Source organism: Canis lupus, chromosome 21 (genome assembly GCF_003254725.2).
Source record: "Canis lupus dingo isolate Sandy chromosome 21, ASM325472v2, whole genome shotgun sequence".
NCBI lineage: Eukaryota > Metazoa > Chordata > Mammalia > Carnivora > Canidae > Canis > Canis lupus.
Window position 1 is genome coordinate 40,210,607 of NC_064263.1, and position 24,417 is coordinate 40,235,023.

Below are 24,417 nucleotides of genomic sequence, written 5' to 3' on the forward strand. Positions count from 1 at the left end.
CCCCCGGGCGAACGGGGGCTGCACATCCCGAGATGCATTTCGGCGTCGCCCCGCAAGATCCCTCGGTGCCCAGGACTACACATCCCGGCATGCATCAGGGCTTCGAGGAGCCTCGGGGCCGGCGCGCGAGGTTAAGCCCGCTGCCCGCGCACTTTCGGGAGGAGCTGCCTGCGCTTATATTCGTGCAGGTTCGAGTCCCGACCTGGGAGGGAGCGTGGGCAATTTGGTCCCAGCGTGCGCCGCCGCCGCTCAGCGAATTTGAGCGCCTGAAGCTCAGCCATGCACAGGTGTTCATTCGTGCAGCAGCGCCAGGCCTGGTGGTGGCACTGGCCACCGCAGAGGCCGCGCCTGCAGGTCGTGGATGCACAGGTGCAATCCCGCGGTGACAGGCGCTGCACTGGAAGTCGTGGTCCTTACCGCCGGCCACCGCGACCACCTCTTATTTCCGCTCCTGATTTAAGCTCTTTGGCCCCAGAGAAGAACCCAGGATTTTGAGCCAGGCCCTGGAGGACCTCCCCCTCCACCTGGGAAGCTTTCACCTTTCCCCTGCAGCGGGCGGGGAGGCGCTGGGCTGCGCCGGGCGCTGTGTGGGGCGGCTCCTCCGGGAGCCGCGGGCCCCAGCGCGGAGCTCGCAAAGCCGGGCAGCGAGGGCCCGGCCGGCTGTGCGGGGGGAGGGCTGTGGGGGAGGAGACCGCAGAAGCACGTGCGTCCGGCCCGGCAAGGCGGAGCTGCGGCTGAAACTCCTTACCACGCGGACTCGGCGCCCGTGCGTGCGAGGAGCTGGGAGACGCGGCAGTGAAGGGCTTTGCTCAAAGCGCAGCTGGCCCCGGGAAGGGGGACGCAGGGAAATCAGGGTATCAGTGTTCAAAATAACCGCGGAGACGTAGAGAACTCCCACGGACCAAAACAGCCACCTCTGCTGTTACTCCTTCAGCCAATCACTGATGAGCGATTTTCTTCTAAAGCATCAGGAATTCCATTCAAGGGGCGCCCGCGTGGCTCAGGGGTGGAGCGTCTGCCTCTGGCTCAGGTCGTGATCCCCCGGTCCTGGGATCGAGCCCCGTATCGGGCTCCCCGCAGGGAGCCTCCTTCTCCCTCGGCCTGTGTCTCTGCCTCTCTCTCTCTCTCTCTGATTATCATAAATAAATAAAAATTAAAAAAATATTTTATTTATTCATGAAAGACAGGCAAAGACACAGGCCGAGGGAGAAGCAGGCTCCAAGCAGGGAGCCCCATGCAGGACTCAATCCCCGGACTCCAGGATCACACCCTGAGCCACCCTGGCATCCCCAGGGTCCTGGGATTGAGGCCCACATTGGACTCCTTGCTCAGTGAGGAGCCTGCTTCTCCCTCTCCCCCTGGTTGCACTTTTTTTTTTTTTTTTTAAGATTTTTAGATTTATTCATGAGAGATACAGAAAAAGGCAGAGACATAAGCAGAGGAAGAAACAGGCTCCATGCAGGAAGCCCAATGCCGGACTGGACCGGACCCCGGGACTCGGGGATCACGATCTGAGCCAAAGACAGATGTTCCACCGCTGAGCCACCCAGGCACCCCCTTCTTTTTCTTATGAAAGAAAAGAAAGAGCCTTCCCTGAAGACCATCTAAAGTTATCCTCCTTTCCGACATAACATCCTATTATCTTCACAATATACAAATCTGTGACATTTTCCTAGCACTCCTCCTGCAGGTTTAAACTTTATTTTTAAGATTTTAGGGATCCCTGGGTGGCTCAGCGGTTTCGCACCTGCCTTTGGCCCAGAGCGGGATCCTGGAGTCCCGGGATCGAGTCCCGCGTCGGGCTCCCGGCATGGAGCCTGCTTCTCCCTCTGCCTGTGTCTTCTGCCTCTTTCTCTCTCTCTCTAGGTCTATCATAAATAAATAAAAAAAATACATCTTTAAAAAAGAAAAAGATTTTATTTGAGAGAGAGCACACGCAAGAGGAACAGCAGGGAAAGAAGCAGGCTCCCTGAGAAGCAGGGAGTCCAATGTGGAGCTCATACCAGGCCCCTGGAATCATGACTTGAGCCAAATGCAGATGCTTAACTAAGCTACCCAGGTGCCCCAGGATTCTTTTTTTTTTTTTTTTTTTTAAGATTTTCTTTATTTATTCATGAGACACACAGAGAGGCAGAGACACAGGCAGAGGGAGAAACAGGCTCCTTGCAGGGAGCCCGATGTGGGACTCGATCCCTAGTCTCCAGGATCACAAGCTGAGCCAAAGGCTGCCGCTCAACCGCTGAGCCATCCAATGTGTCCCTGCCCCAGGATTCTAAGACATCTTTCTTTGAGGTAAAATTCACATGCCCTAAAGTTTGTTATTTTCACCATTTTAAAGTGGTTTTATTTTCACAGCATGCTGCAACCATCACCACTAATTCCAGTCTTCATCACCCCCAAAAGCCTTGTACTCTCTAAGCAATTACTCTCCAGTCTCCCCACAGGCCTTGACAAGGACTATTTTGTATTGTCTCTATGGGTTTGCCTGTCCTGGAGATTCCATATAAATTGAATCATACAATATGTGGCCTTTTGTGTGTGGTTTCCTATCATAGTATTTTTCAAGGTTCATCCATATTGTAGCATTTATCAGTGTTTTTTTTTTTTTTTAAGATTTTATTTATTGGGGATCCCTGGGTGGCTCAGTGGTTTAGCACCTGCCTTCCACCCAGGGCATGATCCTGGAGTCCTGGGATCAAGTCCCATATCGGGCTCCCTGCATGGAGCCTGCTTCTCCCTCTGCCTGTGTCTCTGCCTGTGTCTCATGAATAAATAAATAAATCTTAAAAAAAAAAAAGATTTTACTTATTTATTCATGACAGACACAGAGAGGCAGAGACACAGGCAGGAAGAAGCAGGCTCCATACAGGGAGCCTGATGTGGGACTCCATCCTGGATCACACCCTGGGCCAAAGGCGGTGCTAAACCTCTGGGCCACGGGGCTGCCCATCTATCAGTGTTTTTTTTTTTTTTTTTTTAAAGATTTTATTTATTTATTCATAGAGACACAGAGAGAGAGAGAGAGGCAGGCACCATGCAGGGAGCCTGATGTGGGACTCCATCCAGGATCTGACCCGGGATCACGCCCTGGGCTGCAGGCGGCGCTAAACCGCTGCACCACCGGGGCTGCCCGTGTTTTTTGTTTTTCAAGTAGGCTCCATGCCCAGTGTGGGGCTTGAACTCACAACCTTGAGATCAAGAGTCACATGCTCCAATGACTGAGCCAGCCAAATGCCCCAGTGCTTCAGAACTTTATATGGCCAAATAGTATTCCACTGTATGGCTATACCACATTTTAATTACTCATTCATCAGTTGATGCACATTTGGCCTATTTCGACTATTTGGCCATTATGAATAATGCTATGAACACTTGGGTACAAGTATCAGAGTACCTGTTTTCAGTTCTCTTGCAAATTATCTATATCTATATCTATATATATATAATGAATTGCCAGGTCATAGGGTAACTTTTCTGACAACTGCCAGATGTTTTGTATATCAGCTGCACTTTACATTCCCATCAGAAATGTAGGGAGGAGGGCTTGAGATTCTCCACACTTTTTTTTAGTGTATGTGCTGCCAAAGCGAACACTCCACTTTTTAAAATTTCTAGCTGTCCTAGTGTGTATAAATTGGTATCTTATAGTTTTTAAGATTTTATTCACTTATTCATGAGAGAGGCAGAGACATAGGCAGAGGGAGAAGCAGGCTCCACGCAGAGCTCGATGTGGGACTCGATCCTGGGACTCCAGGATCATGCCCTGAGCCTAAGGCAGACGCTCAACCGCTGAGCCACCCAGGTGTCCTGGTATCACTTCATCTTGATTTGCATTTCCCTAATGACTAATAATGTTGAGCATCTTCTCATGTGATGGTCATTTTGAAGAAATGTCTTTTTTTTTTTTAATTTTTATTTATTTATGATAGTCACAGAGAGAGAGAGAGAGAGAGAGAGAGAGAGAGGGGCAGAGACATAGGCAGAGGGAGAAGCAGGCTCCATGCACCGGGAGCCCATGTGGGATTCGATCCCGGGTCTCCAGGATCGCGCCCTGGGCCAAAGGCAGGCGCCAAACCGCTGCGCCACCCAGGGATCCCCTATTTAATATTTAAATAAACCACCAGGGCGAGGGACCATACTTACAGAAGTCTGGAAATATTGCATCCAACCATATGAAATGGTGATGGGGCAAAGTGGCAATCCAGAACTATGGCTTGGTTTCAAAGAATCACAGGATAGAAGTCAGATTTATCATTGTTAGGAGCAACTGATAGGCCAGTTTTGAAATTCAGGATTTTTGAACCTAATAAACTCCTGGGGGATCCCTGGGTGGCGCAGCAGTTTAGCGCCTGCCTTTGGCTTAGGGCGCGATTCTGGAGACCCGGGATCGAATCCCACATTGGGCTCCCGGTGCATGGAGCCTGCTTCTCCCTCTGCCTGTGTCTCTGCCTCTCTCTCTGTGACTATCATAAATAAATAAAAATTTAAAAAAAAAAAAAAAACCTCCTGGGTGAGATACGCAGTGAGCTCATATCAAAGTTTATTTTTATTTATTTATTTATTTATTTATTTATTTATTTATTTATTTATTTATTTTTTATTTATGATAGGCAAACAGTGAGAGAGAGAGAGAGGCAGAGACACAGGCAGAGGGAGAAGCAGGCTCCATACACCGGGAGTCTGACGTGGGATTTGATCCTGGGTCTCCAGGATCGCGCCCTGGGCCAAAGGCAGGCGCTAAACCGCTGCGCCACACAGGGATCCCCAAAGTTTATTTTTTAAATTTTTAAAATTTAAGTAAACTCTATGCCCAATGAGGGGCTCGAATGTACGACCCCAAGATCAAGAGTTGCATGCTCTACTGAGCCAGCAGGCTCCCTGAGCTCATATCAAAGTTTAGAAATAAAAATGTTAATACGTTGATGAAGAAAGAAATGACAGCAGAATTCCTTTATTCCAGAAATATTTTAATACAATCGTAGTACAGTTATGAAGTCACATTCAATCCACTGAATATATTCAAGGTATTAATAAAAATATTATACATCTTTACTCACTACCTTAATATAATTAAAGTATTTGGTTCTTATAGATGAGACTACTTGCCATATTCATTCCTATTTGCACTGCTAATCAAACGGTATGTAAGTAAATCCATGGATTATGGTAGTGGGGCTTTTAGTCCATTTTGACCTGAAGTCTAAGTATCAAAATTGGATATATTTTTTAAAATGCCACAATACTTGAATCCTAGAAAGAATAGTTAACCAATTTAAGGCAAGATATTGAAACTTTTATACAACTTTAATCTGAAAAGATAAAAGAATACTTTATCAAAGATCATACATGCCTTAACAGTTAACTACCTATAGATTTTTATAAAGGCAGCAATAAAATGTCAGTGCAAGTTCTACATTGGGTTCCTCAGTAGAGAGAATAATAGGTTCTCGGAATAAACCATTATTTTCAAATCCCAAAACACTGCAAGAGGAAAGAATTCTAGGGCAGGACTTGTATGTAGCATAATTATTTTTTCTCAGTAAAGACAGGTATAAAACATTGTGATTATACATAAAAATTAGTGTCTTGGCCAGTTTGTTCAAACTTTTGCTTCAGATTTACTCTAATGCAAGCTTTAAAAAAAATGTTTAAAAAAAACTGATTTAAAGTCTACTTAAAGTAGTAGTGCAAAGAGGCGCCTCTGTCCCTTTTTCTTTTCTTTTTTTTTTTTTTTTTTTTGGTAAGGGCAGAATATTAGCGTTTTACAAAGAAATAACTTATATTAAAATATATGTAAAATATGTGTGTATTTTTTTAATGACCAAAGAAGGCACAAAATGAGTTAAATTAAGAAAAACATTACCACTTGTCCTGACTGATTAACTGTACAGTATTAGTCATAATATACATTTTTAGGTAAGAAATCCAGATTTCTTATAATTGAAAAAGTGACATCACATTTTCTAGTTCTATTATATGTGCTAAAAGACACACTGCTGTTAACAGACTGCAAATAGGCAGTACACACTGTGACCAAATAACAATAACCTTTTGCCAAGACAAGGTTTTTTTTTTTTGCCTTTTTTACTTTTTTCTTTTTTTTCCCCCAATGGCTAAATGACAACTCATGGAATGGAATTAGATCTCAAAAACTTAAGTGGTAATATCTAGCACTTATTTATATCTGAAAAGTACTTATACACTTTAAGGAAATGTTAACTGGATGTGGAAAAAGTAAATAAATGGTGGTGCTTGATTTGCATTTTAATTAAATTATTAAATAGACAACACATTTTAACGTTAAAAAAAAAAGACATTCATATATCATACTAACGGGGTTTCCTACAAATGGACCATTAGTGTTAGGCACCAAAAATTTCAAGTGTGTGTGTGTGTGTGTGTGTGTGTGTGTGTGTGTTTTAAACCTATCCCACTGATACATCCTCAACTATTCTATTTCTGCTCTGTAGGTTTTACCATTTACATTAAATATCTGCACAGTTCATAAAAATTATGTTATGGTCAACTGAATTAGAGATTGTCCTTTCTCTGTTGGTATTCTTCATTGCATATTGTGTCAGTTACCTCATAGCAACTAGATTACTACAATCTCTATTACCATTTACAAAAGTGTCTTAAATTATATTCTAGGCAAGAGAATATATAAACATTTATTCAAACTAAACACAAAATTATGTATGTGTGCAGTGGAACGAAGAATAAAAATGAATCTTATCCTTAATGGTTACTGTAGAATAATTTCAATCATGTCTCTTATGATTCTAAATTCCATTATATTAAGGAAATTAATTCATGTCAATGTATAATGTTTACAAATATAAGTAAGACGGCTTACAAGACAAACTTTGCTATGAAAGTCTACAATAAAATTCAGTCTGGACCCTAGAATTCTTGTCCTGGGCCTCCTGTGAAGAGTCTGCCCTATTCATGGAGTTCTTCTACCAAATAGGAATGGGTACACGAGTGAACAATTTTCACTTGCTTAATGAGAAAGTGGAGTACAGATACATGGAGGTGGATTACCAAAGTTCAAGTCACACTCCTGGAAGTAAATGGAGGATTATAATGGAATGATGGCATTTAGCATACAGTTACATCGATGACTCTCATTCAGTTACGGGGCAACAAAAACATGAGAAGTAGAAAAAATGATCTTTCAATGGGAAAAACATTAGTAAATGTACATAATTCTTTAGTTACTTGAAATTGAAAATGAGTGAAAACTACTTACTCATTATTTATCAAGTCAGGAAAAGATCAGAATGAAGTGCCAGGGAAGCATATGAAGTTAAGGCACCACTATTTACAACTTCAGTGATTGGCACTTATTCTGAAAAAGGTTTTAAAGACATGGGTGATAAAAAAAAGCAGTATTATTTTCCCCTACTTCTATAAACTACATAGTAGTTCTGAACATAACTATCTATTATTTGTGCTTTGCTTTCGGCCCTGTGAATAGCAGCTGCATTTTCTGGTAATATCCTGCACCTTTCCTTTCCTTTGGTGTTTGTGAACACACACAGTGGTAAAGGCTGTAAAAGGTGCAAAACAGGAAAACAAATGTGCTGTGTCTGTGTAAGAAACAATGCAAAATAGATGGCTGAACTGACATAGTACTATCAGACCAAACTATAAAGCTATTACTCTGAATTAATCAAGAGAGGATTAAATCCTTTACCAACTCAAAGTCTTTGTCGGGACTTATTATATATTAAGTTTAGGGTTTATAGCATTCTATATAATGACTCTAAAACATCAATGGCTTCAACATGTTCAAAAAAGTTAATTATGTGACTGGTCCAACAGATGTATTGAAATGCAATAAGTACATTTACCTTTATTATTTCTGTCCAAGTATAAAAATACTATACAAAATCCCCAAGTATGTATGTGTGTATACACGTTTATAACTGTTCTTGCTTCCAAAGCTCAGAAATTCACTAGCTTACAAATAGGTTGCTGCCGTCAGCTGATACCACTTAACCGTCTCTTTGCTCAAGTTGAAATCCTTTAAAGGCAGGGTCACTCCACCCAGGAAAAAATTCTCCCGCAGAGATTCTGCACTAAGAACACTCAGTTGAAGCTGTCTCTGTCTTAAGGTTTCCTTGCTATATCCACTGTACACAAGCTACAGCAAAGGCAAAAAGAAAACAGTAAGTTACAAATTTTTTGTTTGGCTGGCTTCTTGGATTATTTCAAGTAAAAGGAGAAGGGAGATCAGTAGTCAAAGTCTACAATTAATGACATTGATTACAAACACATCTGATGGAATTTGTTTCCTACTTTAGATGTGCATTTTGTATTTCAAGAGTCTTGGTTTATCATTCCTCTGAGTGTCTGACATAGAAATGCACAAACTAGAAAATTATTATTGGCTAAAAACTAAAAACATGGATTTTCTGAGATGGAAGTATGGGGAAGGGAAAAGCAATTAGGAGGCGGCATGCCTTCAGATGATCTTGGACCTGGGTAGGAGAATGGAAGGAAGCAAGTGGGGATAACTATCATTTTACAAATAATGAAGGATTAGAGTTTTTTTGTTGTTGTCTTTTTTTGTTAGATTTTATATATCATGAAATGATTATCCATACTCCAATGCAAATTTACCAACTACAGATACAGTTTACAACAAATCTGGAATTCTAAAAGGCTCTTTGAAACACCACATTCGACACTTAGATTTTTTTTTAACAAAGCCTTATCATACTTCTGAGAAAAATCTCTCTAATCTAGTCCTTCTGTTTGACTAATAAAAATTAAAAAACCAACTACATTTTATTTCTTGAAAGTACAACACTATTAACTAGGAAAAAAGCCAACACTACTTTTTGAGAATAACACCAACTGGTCTTCACCAAACAGTGTATATGCTTTTATTTATTTTTATTTTTTTAAATTTTTATTTATTTATGATAGTCACAGAGAGAGAGAGAGAGGCAGAGACACAGGCAGAGGGAGAAGCAGGCTCCATGCACCGGGAGCCTGACTTGGGACTCGATCCCAGGTTTCCACGATCACGCCCTGGGCCAAAGGCAGGCGCTAAACCGCTGCGCCACCCAGGGATCCCTGTATATGCTTTTAAAGAGCTGAAAGGCTATTCTCCGGTTTTAACAAATAACCCTGATGAAAATCCACATTTATTTTCTTCCAAATCTCTATCCCGACATTTTTTGTGTGGATGTAATGTTGATATACTCAAATAATGTTTATCCTAAAAAAGTAGCTAGGTGTTAGCAGGTTTTAACAGATGAGTAAGTCTGTAAGTTGACCATGAGTAGCTCAGCAAAGTCAACAGTTTTGCTTTATCCTGTTCAGTTGATGCTTTGCTTACTGCTATCAGTTTAGAATACTCTGACATGGGTTACTGAAAGGTTAAAATGAATCAGAAGGAGGATGATTTTGAAACTACATCTTATCAAACAAAAGGAAAGGTAGTGAAGATGTTAAAAGGATAAATAGGAAGGGCATTTGAGAACTTCAGTCATCTGAAGGGCTGCCACATAGGAGAAAGAGCAAGTTCCGTGTGGTTCCAAGCAGTACAACTCAGACCTACAGGTGCAAACTACAGGGAGTGAAGATTATAGTACAGTATAAAAAACAACCTAAGAGTGGAACGGCCCAAAACAAAGTGGATGGCCTAGAAGTATTTCAGCACAGACTGGACATCCACCTTTTGAAAATATTGTTAGGGGGGAGGTTCAAAGATGGTGGGCTTAATTCTACAACATTTTGTTAAATACCACTAGACTGCTACTGATCAGCTCTATTACTACAGAAAATAGTTCTGCAACTGGTACCTATAAATGTTAAAGTGTTTAAAACTTAAAAGCTCAAAAGAACAAATCTAGGACATTTTTAGAAACAATTTTAACTTACCATCTCATTGAATGTTGGATTCCTAGTTTTTCGTGAAATTTTGGTTTTCCGTTTGGATGTTTTATGGGTATCTGGAAGTAGGTATGTTTTGACATATGGATTTGGGTCAGCTCCATCCTCAGTAACCTATAAAGAAAAGCATTTCCTTAACAGTAATGCTTCCTACCAAGGTATAGGTTTTCTCTACAATCATCATTATTTATAATCACTCACAAGATCTTTGATGTGCATCACCATGATAAAAAGAGTACCATTTCGGTAAGAGACAGATAATTTCACTGCTCCTCCAATTTGGCCTGGAGTAGGACTGAATGGACCTGCATCTGAAAATATAAATATGTTTATCTTGCTTACAGTGGTACAAACTATGGCATTAAAAAAATTTTTTTTAAATATTTGAGGGGATCCCTGGGTGGCTCAGCGGTTTAGCAACTGCCTTCGGCCCAGGGTGTGATCCTGGAGTCCCGGGATCGAGTCCCACATTGGGCTCCTTGCACAGAGCCTGCCTCTCCCTTTGTCTCCCTGTCTCTGTGTGTCTCTCATGAATAAATAAATAAATCTTTAAAAAATAAAAAAAATATTATTTGAGAGAGTGTGAGACACAAGCAGGGGGAGGGGCAGAGGAAGAAGGAGAAGCAGACTCCCCAGTGAGCAGGGAGCCTGATGTGGGGCTCAATCCCAGGACCCTGAGATGATGACTTGAGCTGAAGGCAGACAATTAACCAACTGAGCCATTCAAGTGCCCCCTCTAAAAAATTTTGCTTGAATTCCAAGATCATATGTGGGGAAAGAACAAGGTAAATAACCTAGTAGGCCACTGATTTATTGTTTTTTTTTTTTTTAATATTTTATTTATTCATGAGAGACATAGAGAGAGAGAGAGAGAGGCAGAGACACAGGCAGAGGGATAAGCATGCTCCATGCAAGGAGCCCCACATGGGACTCGATCTTGGGACTCCAGGATCACACCCTGGCCGAAGGCAGGTGCTAAACCGCTGAGCCACCCAGGCATCCCTGATTTATGGTTCTTTAAAAATCACATTCTATTAGGAAAATTATATTTATCCAGAAATTGAGGGGCTTAAAAGGAATACCCTCCTCTCATTCTCACTGGAATATAGCCAGTAACTCCACTGTCAGTCTATCACATTCAATGAGAAATTATATACTTGCAAGTCATAGGGAAGCCATGAATTATTAATTAAAAAAAAAAAAAAGATAATCATACCTGCGGACCTAGCTAGTCCTTCAGCTTTTTCATCACGAAGTAAAGGGTGGAAAAAAGTACAAACAAGATCACACTAAGATAGAAGAGAAAAAAAAAATTAAAATATCATGTATCACAAAAAATAGTATGTTCTTTTTTCAATTAGGACAGTTACCTCTGCTACATCTGTTGAAGCACTCATCAAATTCTGTAAATAACTGTTTAACTCAATTTTCCTTTTGGCTGCTACATCTTTTATGTGTGTTCTGCCGAGAACCATCCTATTAGGAAAGCTACAAAAGAAAACACAAACAAATGGGATTTAAATTATTTCACCTGAAAATATTTATAGAATTAAGCACAATATTTATTTAGAAATACATTATGTTTAAAAAAATATGTGCTTAAATTCAAAGTGGAATTTTAATCCAGAAAGTAAATGTTTGTAATTTCTTCTCAAAGTACTGGAGATAAAACAGTTCAAGTACCTGTTAGCCTTTTATAAATCTTGGTACAAAAGAGATACTGTTTTGCTATTTTGCTACTTATTACTTATTTTCTACTATTTTTTCTAAAGATTACTCCATTCACAAATATTTTATACGTAGTGTATCCTCCAAAATAATCATTACTCTACTGTTATTAGTCCTATACACCATGTCGATACCCTGTCCACAAATGACATAGGGCCCAAATCAAGGTAAACTTAACCTGCTTATTTTGCTGGCAATGAAAAATGAGACTGATGTGCAAATAAACTCTGATGCCCACTTTGTTGACTCTACTCCTGAGATCTAGTCTGAATATATGAGCAACTTGACATAGGAAATCTATTGGTCATTAACTACATTAAAACTGGAGGGTTTTGAAAGGGTAACAGATACAAAACTAAGTCCTAAGATTGTGACCAACAGTCTCAATGCCTCAGCTTATTATTTTTTAGAGGAGTGGCCATAATTATTTCTGCAGTGATTTAAAATATGACTTTTCTAAAACCGAGATCCCAAATTATTTATCTGTGGTTTTTTTTTTTAAGATTTATTTATTTATTTATGATAGACATAGAGAGAGAGAGGCAGAGACACATGAGGAGGGAGAAGCAGGCTCCATGCTGGGAGCCTGACGTGGGACTCGATCCTGGGACTCCAGGATTGTGCCCTGGGCCAAAGGCAGGCGCTAAACCGCTGAGCCACCCAGGGATCCCCATTATCTCATGTTACTTACTATGATAGAGACAAGAAATTAAAAGCTTCAGCTAAGTTTCTTGATCTCATTGTAAAGATAGTTAAAGTAATGATTTGACTAACCTGATATGATTAAAAAAAAAAAAAAAGCATAATTGAAATAGAAAGCTAGAAAATCCCCTATTCTATTCATTTATTATTTATTTATTTATTTATTTATTTATTTATTCATTCATTCATTCATTCATTCATTCATTCATTTTATACTGAAGTCTTTTTTTTTTTTTTTTAAATGATAGTCACACAGAGAGAGAGAGAGAGAGAGAGAGGCAGAGACGCAGGCAGAGGGAGAAGCAGGCTCCATGCACCGGAAGCCCGACGTGGGATTCGATCCCGGGTCTCCAGGATCGCGCCCTCGGCCAAAGGCAGGCGCTAAACCGCTGCACCACCCAGGGATTCCTTTTTTTTTTTTTTTTTAAAGATTTTATTTATTTAATCATGAGAGACAGAAAGAGAGAGACAGAGACACAGGCAGAGGGAGAAGCAGACTCCATGCAGAGAGCCTGACGTGGGACTCAATCCCGGGTCTCCAGGATCACACCCTGGGCTGCGGGCGGCGCTAAACCGCTGCGCCACCGTGGCTACCTGAAAATCCCCTATTTTAATTAAGTTTAGGATCTTGATCATTTATTCACTGTTTATTCATCCAACAAAGCCTTCTTCCTTGTCTAGGTATCAGGCCCTTGTGATACAAAGGAAAATCAGTCACACATGGCTCATTGTAACTTAGTAAATGTTTACACAAAGCTTTTGACCTATACTTGGTAAGAAATTATCTCCCGGGAAAAAATGGGAACATACCCTGGTAACTTCCAAAGTGGAAAAATAATACTGAGCTTATTGTGAAGTTCCTGAAATTCATCAAAAGTCCGGAACACAAATGATGGCTCAAGCTGTCCTTCCCTCAAAATTCGGACTACATAAATCTGAAAAGAAATCACATCCCAAACACATTAGATTTAAAAACAAAAAAAAAAATCACCTTTCCTAACAGAAAATTTATAGCTTGACCATTCTATGTGTAGTCCAAGTGCTTTTAACTTCATAATATATATGTCACTGAGAGGAAACAGCAAACATAAGTCAATGTATTTATAGCACATCTAACTATATCTAAAAGGATATTAATCACTGTAAAGATATAAAAACTTTATATCTTTATATATGGATACAAAACTAAAAAGTGAAAGTCTTCTATTTCCAGGTTTAAATATAATAAATGTATCCTGAAATGTATAAATTTATAAATGTATAAATTTAGTACATTTCCGATGAACATATTACTAAGTTCACTTAAGAGAGTAAGTGAGAAAGGAAAAATTTATGGTAGCAGGAGGATGAGGGAAAACTTGTCTTACTGCATATTTAAATTATTATAAAGTCACAGTACTTTACAAAGTAAAATACTGTTGTAGAAAAAAGTCATATTTATCTACATAAGACCAAAAATAAATTCAAAGATATATATAAATTTAGTATATTTAAAATATACCAGCATTATAATACCTATATTATAATGTTATATACTATTATAAATCATTGGGGGAAAGAATGGAATACTCAATAAAATACTAAATAAACTTACAAAAATTTACTAACAACAGAATAGGTGAAAATTAAAATAATAAAAAGTTGCTTTCTAAAATATCAATTTGTCTAAAATTTAAAGACTGTGCTGCAAAGTATTTCCCCCAAAAAAATATTAGCACAAGTATGAAAAACATAATGCTACCCTATGAGGGGTGGTGTGAAATACTAAACATCTTGTTTTTGTTCAAAGATGAACTTTATATATGTATGTGTGTTTAATAATATTTCATTCCTAGAAAGTGGAATGAGAACTGAAGACTTTATGCACTTTTACATAGGCTGAATGTTACAATGAGCAAGCTTTACCTTTAAGAACAAATTGAAGGAAAGAGAAAAAGCAAAATAGCACTACCCTTTAAGTCTTGTCTCTGAAAGGAAGATTATCATTTGTCTCCCATGGTTTGGGAGCAAATTTACCAAGAAGTAAATACCAAAAAACAATTAGGGATTCCTCAAATATTTATTTATTTTTGGACCATCCATGGAGGAAAGAAGTCTGAAAACAACAAATGTTTGGAAATTTAGCAAAGTCAGTGAGGGAACCAGGAAAAGACAACAGTAATGCATGCATTAGTCTCTACAAATACTAAAACCAAACTTACATAATGTTTATCTGGATTGTATTTCTTATGGTAAGTGAAAACAGAGACTTCCTTGATTCGACCATCTTGTCTAAACGAGTATGTTTTGGGTGAAAATGAAAGAATGGGCTCATCATTGGAAGGAAGACCAGAAAAACGCAACTGAGCAAGATTGTGAATGAAGAAGTTAAACTTTGTGGCAATGCTTCCCAAACTTGATTCAATAAGCCTACAAAATAATCAGAAAAATATGTTAATAGTAAATGTTCATGAGAAAACATGTTCAGTTCTTTGGATATAATAAAGGATGAAAAATATTTTCATTCTTTTTGTTAAAATTTTTTAAGATTTTATTTTTAATTTCTACACCCAACGTGGGGTTCAAACTTATAACCCTGAAATCAAGAGTTGCATGCTCCATCAACTGAGCCAGCCAGGCACCTCTTTTCTTTTATCTATCTATCTATCTATCTATCTATCTATCTATCTATCTATCTATCTATCTATCTATCCTATCAAAATATATACACCTTCTTTTAAAGTAAGCTCTAGGCCCTTGGGGCTCCTGGATGGCTCAGTTGGTTAAGTGTAAGACTCTTGATTTCCATTCAGGTTATGATCTCAGGGTTGTGAGATCAAGCCCCATGTTGAGCTCCGAGCTGGGCATGGAGCCTGCTTAAGATTCTCTCTCTCTCCTTCTCCGTCTGCCTCATCCATCCATCCATCCATCCATCCATCCATCCATCTATCCATCCATATATACATACATACATAAAGCTCTAGGCTTGGAGCTCAACATGGAGCTTGAACTCATAACCCAAAGATCAAGAGTCACATGCTCTACTAACTGGGCCAGTCAGGTGCCCTAATTTTTTTAAGATTTTATTTATTTATTTGTTTATGAGAGATGGGGGGGCGGGGGGGGGAGGTAAAGACACAGGCAGAGGGAGAAGCAGGCTCCATGGAGGGAGCCCGATGTGGGACTTGATCCCAGGACTCCAGGATCACGCCCTGGGCTGAAGACAGGTGCTCAACCGCTGAGCCACCCAGGGATCCTCCCCAATTTTGATTCCTTTTAAGTATTAAGCAGATTCTCACTTTGCCAAGGATTTCTTTTATTCTTCAGGGGAAAAAAAAAAAGATATTCCATCAGAACAAAACATTTTACCACAAGAAAGTCTCCATTTCATCCCATTCCTCTGTCTCCAAGAAATGATGGTGTATTTCTTGAGCTCTGTGGGATCCAACACTAACCAAAAAACTATTAGGGATAGAGGATGATTGGTAGAATGCCAAAAGTGCCAAAAAAGATGATCGTTATTTAATTCCTTTTAATAAACAGGGATGGTGACGCTAAACAGGTATAAAAAGAAGTATTGAAAGTAGTCCAAATAAAATCTCTTCTATCAAATAGTAGATTCTGGTATCAGATTCCTTCTTCAGATAATCATAATTTCCTTCAGTTGAAAAAAGAGGTTTTGAAAGGATAGGGAATTTGGTGAGGATAAATCTGGAAAGCAGGCTTGGATAAAACATTTTAGGCATGCAAAGGAAACAAGAAGTCTCAGAAACAGGATAAAGAAATCCAGAAAGAGGAAAGAGATTCAAAAGAAAAGGCAAGAACCTTTGTGCTCTTTGTGAACCTTACACAAAGGTTCTTGCCCTGCTATGGACTGAATATTTGTATCCTCCAAAATTCATACGTTGAGCCCGAACCCCATAGGATCTTTATGGAGTCAGTAATCAAGATTAGATGAGGTCATAAGGGTAAAACTCTGATCCAATAGGATCAGTGTTCTTATGAGAAGAAGAAAGCCTAAGCTTTCTTGCTCTTTATCTCCTTCCTTCATATGAGGAAACAAGAAGGCAAATGTCTGTAAGCTAGAGTCCTCACCAGGAAGTGAATCAGCTGGCACCTTGATCTTGGACTTCCCCACCTCTAGAACTAAAAGTGTCTATTGTTTAGGCCATGTCATCTATGGTATTTTGTTATGGCAGCTCAAGCAGACTAATACATGCCTGCTTTATAGTTTTGCCCAGAGGAGCCAATGAATCTCTTTTGAAAAACAATACAAAATCCATCAATACCTAAATTATCAGGATTAGTTTAGAAGGCTACACAAAAGTCAGCTTCCTTCAATTCAATTCAGCCCAGACTCTTGAGACTAGGGGAGTCCAGTACGATTTTCTATCTCTTTCCCACTAAGAGGAAGAAGGCAAGAGAAAAAAGAGAGAAAAGAACATGAGCTCATGGGTCCCTCCTTGTTGTGTGGCATGATAATAAGGTGGTACCTCTAGATAGTGATCAACCTGGTCACTAAACTTTTAGAACATATTTGCCAGGAAGATCTGCTTATAAAGCAAGTATGACAAGTTCAAATGCTAATAATTAGTATATTTGTTTTAAGTACTATGTTCATATAGTAACAATTTACTATAGCAGTGTCCCAGAGTTCAAGGTTTTAGATATTTATGGTATCAATGAAAATTGTTATGGCAAAATCCTGAAAAGTACTATACTTATTAGCACAGATATTATTTTAGAAAAAAAAAAAAAAAAACACCACCTTATACTTGGCACTATAGAACATGTGTTTTGCAGAAATAGTTCATAAAGATGTTTATAATTGAAGTTATATACTGAATACAACTTGAGCTATTTCAAGAGAAATAAATTTATTTTTAAAAGTGTTGTTGCAAATCCTTTACATTTATTCAGTACATATAAACTCTGACATAAAATATACTTTTGATAAAGCTACTATTTGCTAATACTGTCAATTATTTCCTGAAAATCAGATTTTTGATATATACCATTAGTTTAAACTAAGGAAAACAAGCCAAAGCTCAGCGCCTTCTCTAAAATACTTAAATATACCTTACCTAGTAAAGAAAATTGTAGCTTCTGCATCTGTAGTTTGGGGTTGAAGAGCATCTCTAACATATTTCAAGTCTTGAATACTTGTAAGTTCTGGTAACCCTGAAGGAATCATCTATAGAAAGGGAAAAAGAGTTTGGGAGTTAAACTTTTTAAAAAGTCTGTTCCCTACCTGTCCCTTAAAAGCTGGCCAAGTAATTACAACTAAAGCAAACAAAATAATCACAGTTTTGAGGAGTTTGTATTTGTGTTCTAGGGACCTAAGTGATTCAGTTATAAATGAGAAAAACTGAGGTCAAGGAAGTCAATTGTTAGAAGTCTCAAAGCCAGTTTATTGAATAAAAGCTGTGAAATCCAGACCTTTAGTCCTGTTTTTATGTCAAGTTTAGTCACAATAATCATAGTGGAGGTTTACTTTTAACTTATTCCACATCCAGAAAAGTACAGAAACCTGAACACAATCAAATTATTATAATTATTTTTTAAAGGTTTTATTTATTTATTCAGGAGACACAGGCTGAGGGAGAAGCTGGCTCCCTGCAGGGAACTCGATTGCGGGCAGAACATGAACCCTAGACCCCAGGATCACGCCCTGAGCTGAAGGCAGACTCTCAACTGCTGAGCCATCTAGGCGTCCCTGAACACATCCAAATTATGTGGATGTGTATATATTAACAAAATATGTTCTAGCATCCCAGATCACTCTCTCAGGATCCTTTTCAGTTACTTTTACTTCTCAACCCCAAGGCAGATGTGACTTATTTTTTGTATTTTAGATAAACGGTGTCTGGCGTATTTTACATAGCAGCTATTTTTGAATATTTTGGTAATATTTCTGACATTTGAAACTACAGTAAATTTTATTCCAAAATATCCTTCTTTAGATATTGAAAGACAGAGCATTAATGTAAATTAATTAAAGGCTTGTAAAAACACAGTTACCAGTGAAAGGAGGTTAAGAAAGAGGTTTGTTTGCTTTCTTATTAAGTTGTAGGCCTGACAGCAGAGGTCCACAAACAACTGGAAACGAATGGTAGGCTTTTCACCCCCATTAATGACATATGCCATATCCGAGGTCAGCACAAAAGGAGCCCGATCCCTATTTTAAAAAAAAGTACACAACACAAAGTATTATTTACAGAAGATATTCAAACAGTGCTGTTATCACATGGTTACTGAACTAAGCTGTCTAAGCCATAGCAATTTCCAACTGGGAAATTTAGTATCGGGCAGGCTTGAATCTGCATTAAAACTTATAAATTTGCATTTTCAGGAAAGCCATCATTTAATCAATCTCACTATTTAGATAAAATATATTTACAAATTTTTTTCCAAGATGGTATTTATACATCTATACACTCAAGTAGAGATCAAACAGTAGTTATGCAGAGAAAAATTTTGTACTCATTGCCATTATACCAATGGGAAAATTTCTAATAGGTACCATTAGCTGGATAAAATATACCTTAATTCATTTCAACAGAGGTTACTACCCACACACATTACCTGTTCTTATCTACCAAATGGTAGTCATCTCTTAGGGTCTTTTTTTATCCCTAGTCATGCTTAATGGGAGCTATAAGGCAATGAACAAGAGGAAAAGAGACAAGATCTGGGACATTAATTTGTTAAAAAAAAAGGCTTTCTTTTAAAATAAATTGTGTACACTAATTAAAATCAATGTTATGCCTAAATCTGTCAAAGAAAGGTTCATCAATATACACATAACATTCTGATCCTATCAAAATAAAGACATTTTTAGCATGTTTGAAATGACTGAACTCAAAATCAATGACCTCTTGAAATAATCTGAATTAAGCAAACCAGAGTTTCAGCTTTCTTGGGAAGAAAAAAATGGACAGAGGAGGGATGCTAAGCTTGTAAAAAGCTGACATTAAAATCGTCAAAAACTTAACCATTATGTGGTAAAGGAGGTCAATTTCTTTTTCAAGTAAAAATTATTGTGGAAACTCTTCCAGATATACACACACATGATAGATGGATAGATACAGATAATCTTATTAATACCTTTTGGAAAGTGATTCCGTGTGGAAATCTGCTTCAGAATTACTTGAAGTACTTCTTTTTGTGTTTTAGAAGTAAGCTCCATGGCAAAGTGGGGCTTGAACTCACAATCCTGAGATCAAGAGTTGCATGCCCTACTGATTGAGCTAGCCAGGTGCCCCCGGGGTACTTCAGTTAAAAAAAAAAAAAAAAAAAAAGTGCCTCTCCTCTCTAGCAACAACAGTAACAATATTAGTACCTTTTGAAGCTACCAAACATCTGTGCATGGCCCAAAAACTTTCCAAAGTCAATGTGAAACATGTGTCCTGTGCTTCGAAGCATTATATTATCATTGTGTCGATCACAGATGCCTAGAACATACGTGGCTACACAGCATCCAGCACAAGAATAAATAAAATTTTCAGACGCCTATAATAAAGATATAAAATTATTTTAGGAAAAAAATTAGTTTCAAAGGAGGCAGGTTATAAAGATTAAAGTAATTCATCACCCTTTGAAGACACTATTGTAATCCAGTTTTCAAAGGCTTATAAACTAGACTATTGTAACAAAAGCCAGTCTTTTGTATTTAAAAAATAAAAACATCTTTCTAAGGGTGGTTCCTGCCCCATCTCGCTAGCTTTTGTCTTCTAACAGGCAGAGATCCTGCTGTTCCCTACTTAGGGTACCTGCTGCTTTTCAACATCTTTTAAGAATCATCTTGGTGGAACTCTACTCCTCACAGACTCTGCTCTTTAGTACAAGTGGTCCCATGGTGACAAAGATTTTTTTTTACTTATAGGGAGGGTATGTATGAAGAAAGTCAGCTTATATCTTTAAACATACAATAATTAATGTGTTTTGTTGACTCTTTATGTGTCGTTTGCAAGTTTCTCAAAGCTAGAGATCTTCTTTCACTTTAGTCTTGCCTGCCCTGGGGATTAAATTACTAACATAGTATCATATAGACGGAAACAGCAAGACTTATATAATGAATATTTTTATCTAAAGCATGTGCATTTAGTTTATTTTCAAGATACTACATTTCTGAATGGAGCAGTCATATGGCTCTGCATGTCCATGTGGTTATTTCATAACTCCCCAGAAATCATTACTAATGATTAGAGCATACATTTACACAGCACTTAACACAAACCAGGCACTACATTACTCTTTCTATACACACACACACACACACACACTTTATGACATAGATATTATTATGATTGTCATTTTATGTTTGAGGGAAACTGAAACATAGAAGTTCTTTGCCCAGGATCACACAATTGTTAAGTGGCAGACCCAAGATTCACCCCCAAGCAATGGGACTCCTCTATGTTACTCTCTTTCTTAGTGAAGGACATTAAGAGTCAAAAGCACAAAAGGCACTCAATCTATGATATTCAACAATTATTTTGTGACAAACCACTTTCCCAGAACCACAAAAGAGCCAACATGACCTTAAACAAGTATTGGCTTCTTGCTTTACCCCCACACCACAAGGAAGAAAAGGGAGTGATCTTAAATAGTTTAAAAGATCAACAAAGGACAAAATTCTTCTACCTTTTTAGGTCAACAGATAGCATTTGTATGTATCTATAAATGTGATACATTAATGACTTGACATAAAATGAGCAGGCAAATGATATTAAAACTGAGATCTCTTTACAGTGCTATTTTAAAAGTGTTCTTGTAAAAAAAAACTGTTCTTAAGTATTTCTTAGGCCACTTTCAGATCATTAGAGGCCTTACATCCTAAGAGATTTCTTTTTTTTTTTGTATATTTTTTTTATTAAAGTTCGATTTGCCAACATATAGCATAAGAGATTTCTCTTTTCCTTTTTCTTCCTATTTTCTTTTCCTTAAGTAAGCTCTACTCTCCTCCCCCTCACATGGGGCTCAAATTCACAATCCCAAGGTCATGGGGCACCTGACTGGCTCAGTTGGTTAAGCATCTAACTCTTGTTTTTGTCTTAGGTCATGATCTCATGGGTGGTATAGGTCATGATCTCATGGGTGGTGGGTGGGATGGAGCCCTGCATTGAGCTTCGTGCTCAGTGGGGAGTATGCTTGAAGATTCTCTCTCTGCCCCTTCCCTCACATGCACTCTCTCTCTAAAATAAGTAAATCTTAAAAAAATAAAAAGAGTCACACATAACCAACTGAGCCACCCAGGTATCCCAAAATTTCCCTTTCCTATCATAGAATTCAAAAGTATGCCAAAACAAAAAAATGGACACCTCTAATAGTAACAGCTACTAACCACAGAATTTACTCTGTGTCGGGTTTTCTAATATGAACTCCTCTAATTCTCACGATAACCTTATGGCACTATTATGTTTTACAGCGATATTATGTACTACAATACCATAATGTATACTATTTTATATTATAGGTCACTGAGGCACAAAAGAGGTTAATAATTTGCCCAAAGCTCAATAGCTGCTGACTTGGAACCTAAGTTCATGCTCTGTCTGGCTCATAATCTTTTCAACTCCACACAATGCACCACTCTCACCCATTTCCATAACTTTTTCCAAGATCTTTGTGAAATATTCTGGGTCATAAAAATACCTGTTTTGCTGGCCTCTAAATTCATGTTTGGAATATTTGAGGGGTAGTTTAGCATTGGTTTCACTCAGATTCCTGTCATTAAATGCACTGTTTAGATAGATAGATAGATAGATAGATAGACAGACAGACAGACAGAATTTTTATTTTATTTTATTTACTTACTTTAGTTAGAGAAAGACAGTTTTCACAACTTAGGTTACATGGCTAGTCACCAGAGTTGGAAAGTGAAAGCACTTATGACTTAGGTAATACATTTTTGACAAAGTTATCTAGAATAAGGAGACTTGCTAATCACCTTTTCATATTCTTCTTCAGAAGGATTGTATTTCCTCAACCACTCTGCAAGTGGTTTATCTTTAAAGGATCCAGTCACACCATATTCCACTTGGATTTTCCTGAGGGTATCCGAAGCAGGAACTAGCTCCACCATACCTTTAACAACAAAACATTAAGCTATGCGAAAATATCTCCCTAGAAGTTAAGCCCTTAAAAAAATTTATACTTTTCAACCTTTGACATAAGACACCATTTAGGAATTATTTTTAAAAAACCAAGTCTGGCAGCCCATGCTAGAAAATTTGAGCAATCAAAATTATTTATTTTCAGAAGTACCCAAAATCTAACAGCTGAATTTGACTTTGAGGTTCCATAGTCTGTACAACCATGTGCTATACACCCCCAAAGAATAACAATTTTAATTACGAACTAGATGATGCTTAGTCAACAAACTTACTCTGATCATGTATTTGGGCAATTATGGAGTGTTTCAAAGTACACTAAGCTCTTTCAAACGGAAGAACGAATTAAGACTGTCCTTGTAATATGTGTATATCGAAAGTATGTGTTTTGTAAACGCCTGGCTGTGCAAATCATTTTTTATTTTCCCTATTTTTTTTTTAAAGATTTTATTCATTTATTCATGAGAGACTCACAGAGAGAGAGGGAGGCAGAGAGAGAAGCAGAGTGAGAAGCAGGCTCCAAGCAGGAAGCCCGATGTGGGACTCCATCCCGGGACTCCAGGATCACACCCTGAGTCAAAGGCAGATGCTCAACTGCTGAGCCACCCAGGCGACCCTATTTTCCCTACTTTTAAAACAAGTATCAAACAAATAAATTATGGGACATCTATATAAGAATATAATGAATTAGGGATACCTGGGTGGCTCAGCGGTTTAGCGCCTGCCCTTGGTCCAGGGCGTGATCCTGGAGTCCTGGGATCGAGTCTCACATTGGGCTCCCTGCATGGAACCTGCTTCTCCCTCTGCCTGTATCTCTGCCATTCTCTCTCTCTCTCTGTCTCTCATGAATAAACAAATAAATAAAATCTTTAAAAAAAAAGAATATAATGAATTAGATCTTTATGTGCTAATGCTCAAATTTATGTTTTAAATATGAAATCCATATGGAAAACTGTCCTTTTGTGTTTAAAAGAAAGACTAGGGTGCCTGGGTGGCTCAATAAGTTAAGTGTCTGCCTTTGGCTCAGGTCATGATCTTGGGGTCCTGGGATCGAGCCCTGAGCCTGGATCCTCGATCAATGGGAGTCTGCTTCTCCCTCTCCCTCTACCCCTTGCCCCACCCTCCCCAGCCCCCTTTCATAGTCGCTCTCTCTCTCACTCAAATAAATAAAATCTTTTAAAAAAAAGACTATTATATAATATTAGAATATACACAAAACATTCCCAGAAGGCTATGTGATTTAGTTATATTTTGGAAGTAGGAGGCCTTAGATTAAAAATGAAGGTGTGGGAGAAACAAAGATTTATACTTGTCTTTTTTTCTTTTTTAAAAAAGATTTTATTTATTTATTTGACAGAGAGAGCACAAATGCAGGAGAGCAGGAGAGGGAGAAGCAGGTTCCCCGCTGAGCAGGAAGCCTGATGTGGGGCTCAATCCCAGGATCCCAGGACCATGACCTGAGCTGAAGGAGACAATCAACCAACTAAGCCACCCAGGTGCCCCTAAGATTTTTACCTATCAATTTATTCTATTACATGCTACATTTACTATGCACATATATTATTTCTATAATTAAAAAAATATTTTTATGTACTTTCAAAATCAAGGAGATGCACTGGTGTTAAAATAAAAGATATGGACATAGAGATCTGCTTCAGACAAAAGACTAGAAGAAACAAAGCTGGTCAAAGCCTTTGGGCCACCCCAAAAGAAAGTACACAGAGCTAGGTAGTAATTCTAGTAGTTTGGTCACACAATGAACAATGAATTCATTTGGATCTTTTATGTTGTTTTGGCTGCATCATCTAGTTTATAGTTCTCAGTGATATCCTTCTTCAATGAGTACTGGTACCTTGATTCTATGACTATATTTAATCAAATTTCTAATATACATACAAATTTCTAGGTTTTTTTTTATTTTATTTATGATAGTCACACAGAGAGAGAGAGAGAGGGGGGCAGAGACAGAGGCAGAGGGAGAAGC

At 38.4% G+C, this 24,417-nt stretch overlaps 1 protein-coding gene across 4 annotated transcripts in view; it reads right to left on the reverse strand.

The window, feature by feature from the left end:
* Window positions 1-4,946: 4,946 nt before the first annotated feature.
* The window catches only part of PIK3C2A (phosphatidylinositol-4-phosphate 3-kinase catalytic subunit type 2 alpha), a 174,919-nt gene continuing 155,448 nt past the window's right edge, over window positions 4,947-24,417 (reverse strand). For all 4 annotated transcript variants that reach the window (XM_049099099.1, XM_049099097.1, XM_049099098.1 and 1 more), the window contains 11 exons: window positions 22,271-22,407; window positions 19,661-19,830; window positions 18,340-18,496; window positions 17,403-17,512; window positions 14,541-14,748; window positions 13,150-13,274; window positions 11,280-11,397; window positions 11,126-11,198; window positions 10,111-10,220; window positions 9,898-10,023; window positions 4,947-8,149 (listed from right to left, as the gene is read on the reverse strand). In XM_049099099.1, the coding sequence (XP_048955056.1) occupies window positions 7,967-8,149; window positions 9,898-10,023; window positions 10,111-10,220; window positions 11,126-11,198; window positions 11,280-11,397; window positions 13,150-13,274; window positions 14,541-14,748; window positions 17,403-17,512; window positions 18,340-18,496; window positions 19,661-19,830; window positions 22,271-22,407 (1,517 nt within the window). In that variant the 3' untranslated portion in view covers window positions 4,947-7,966. The remainder of the gene's footprint in view (window positions 8,150-9,897; window positions 10,024-10,110; window positions 10,221-11,125; window positions 11,199-11,279; window positions 11,398-13,149; window positions 13,275-14,540; window positions 14,749-17,402; window positions 17,513-18,339; window positions 18,497-19,660; window positions 19,831-22,270; window positions 22,408-24,417) is intronic.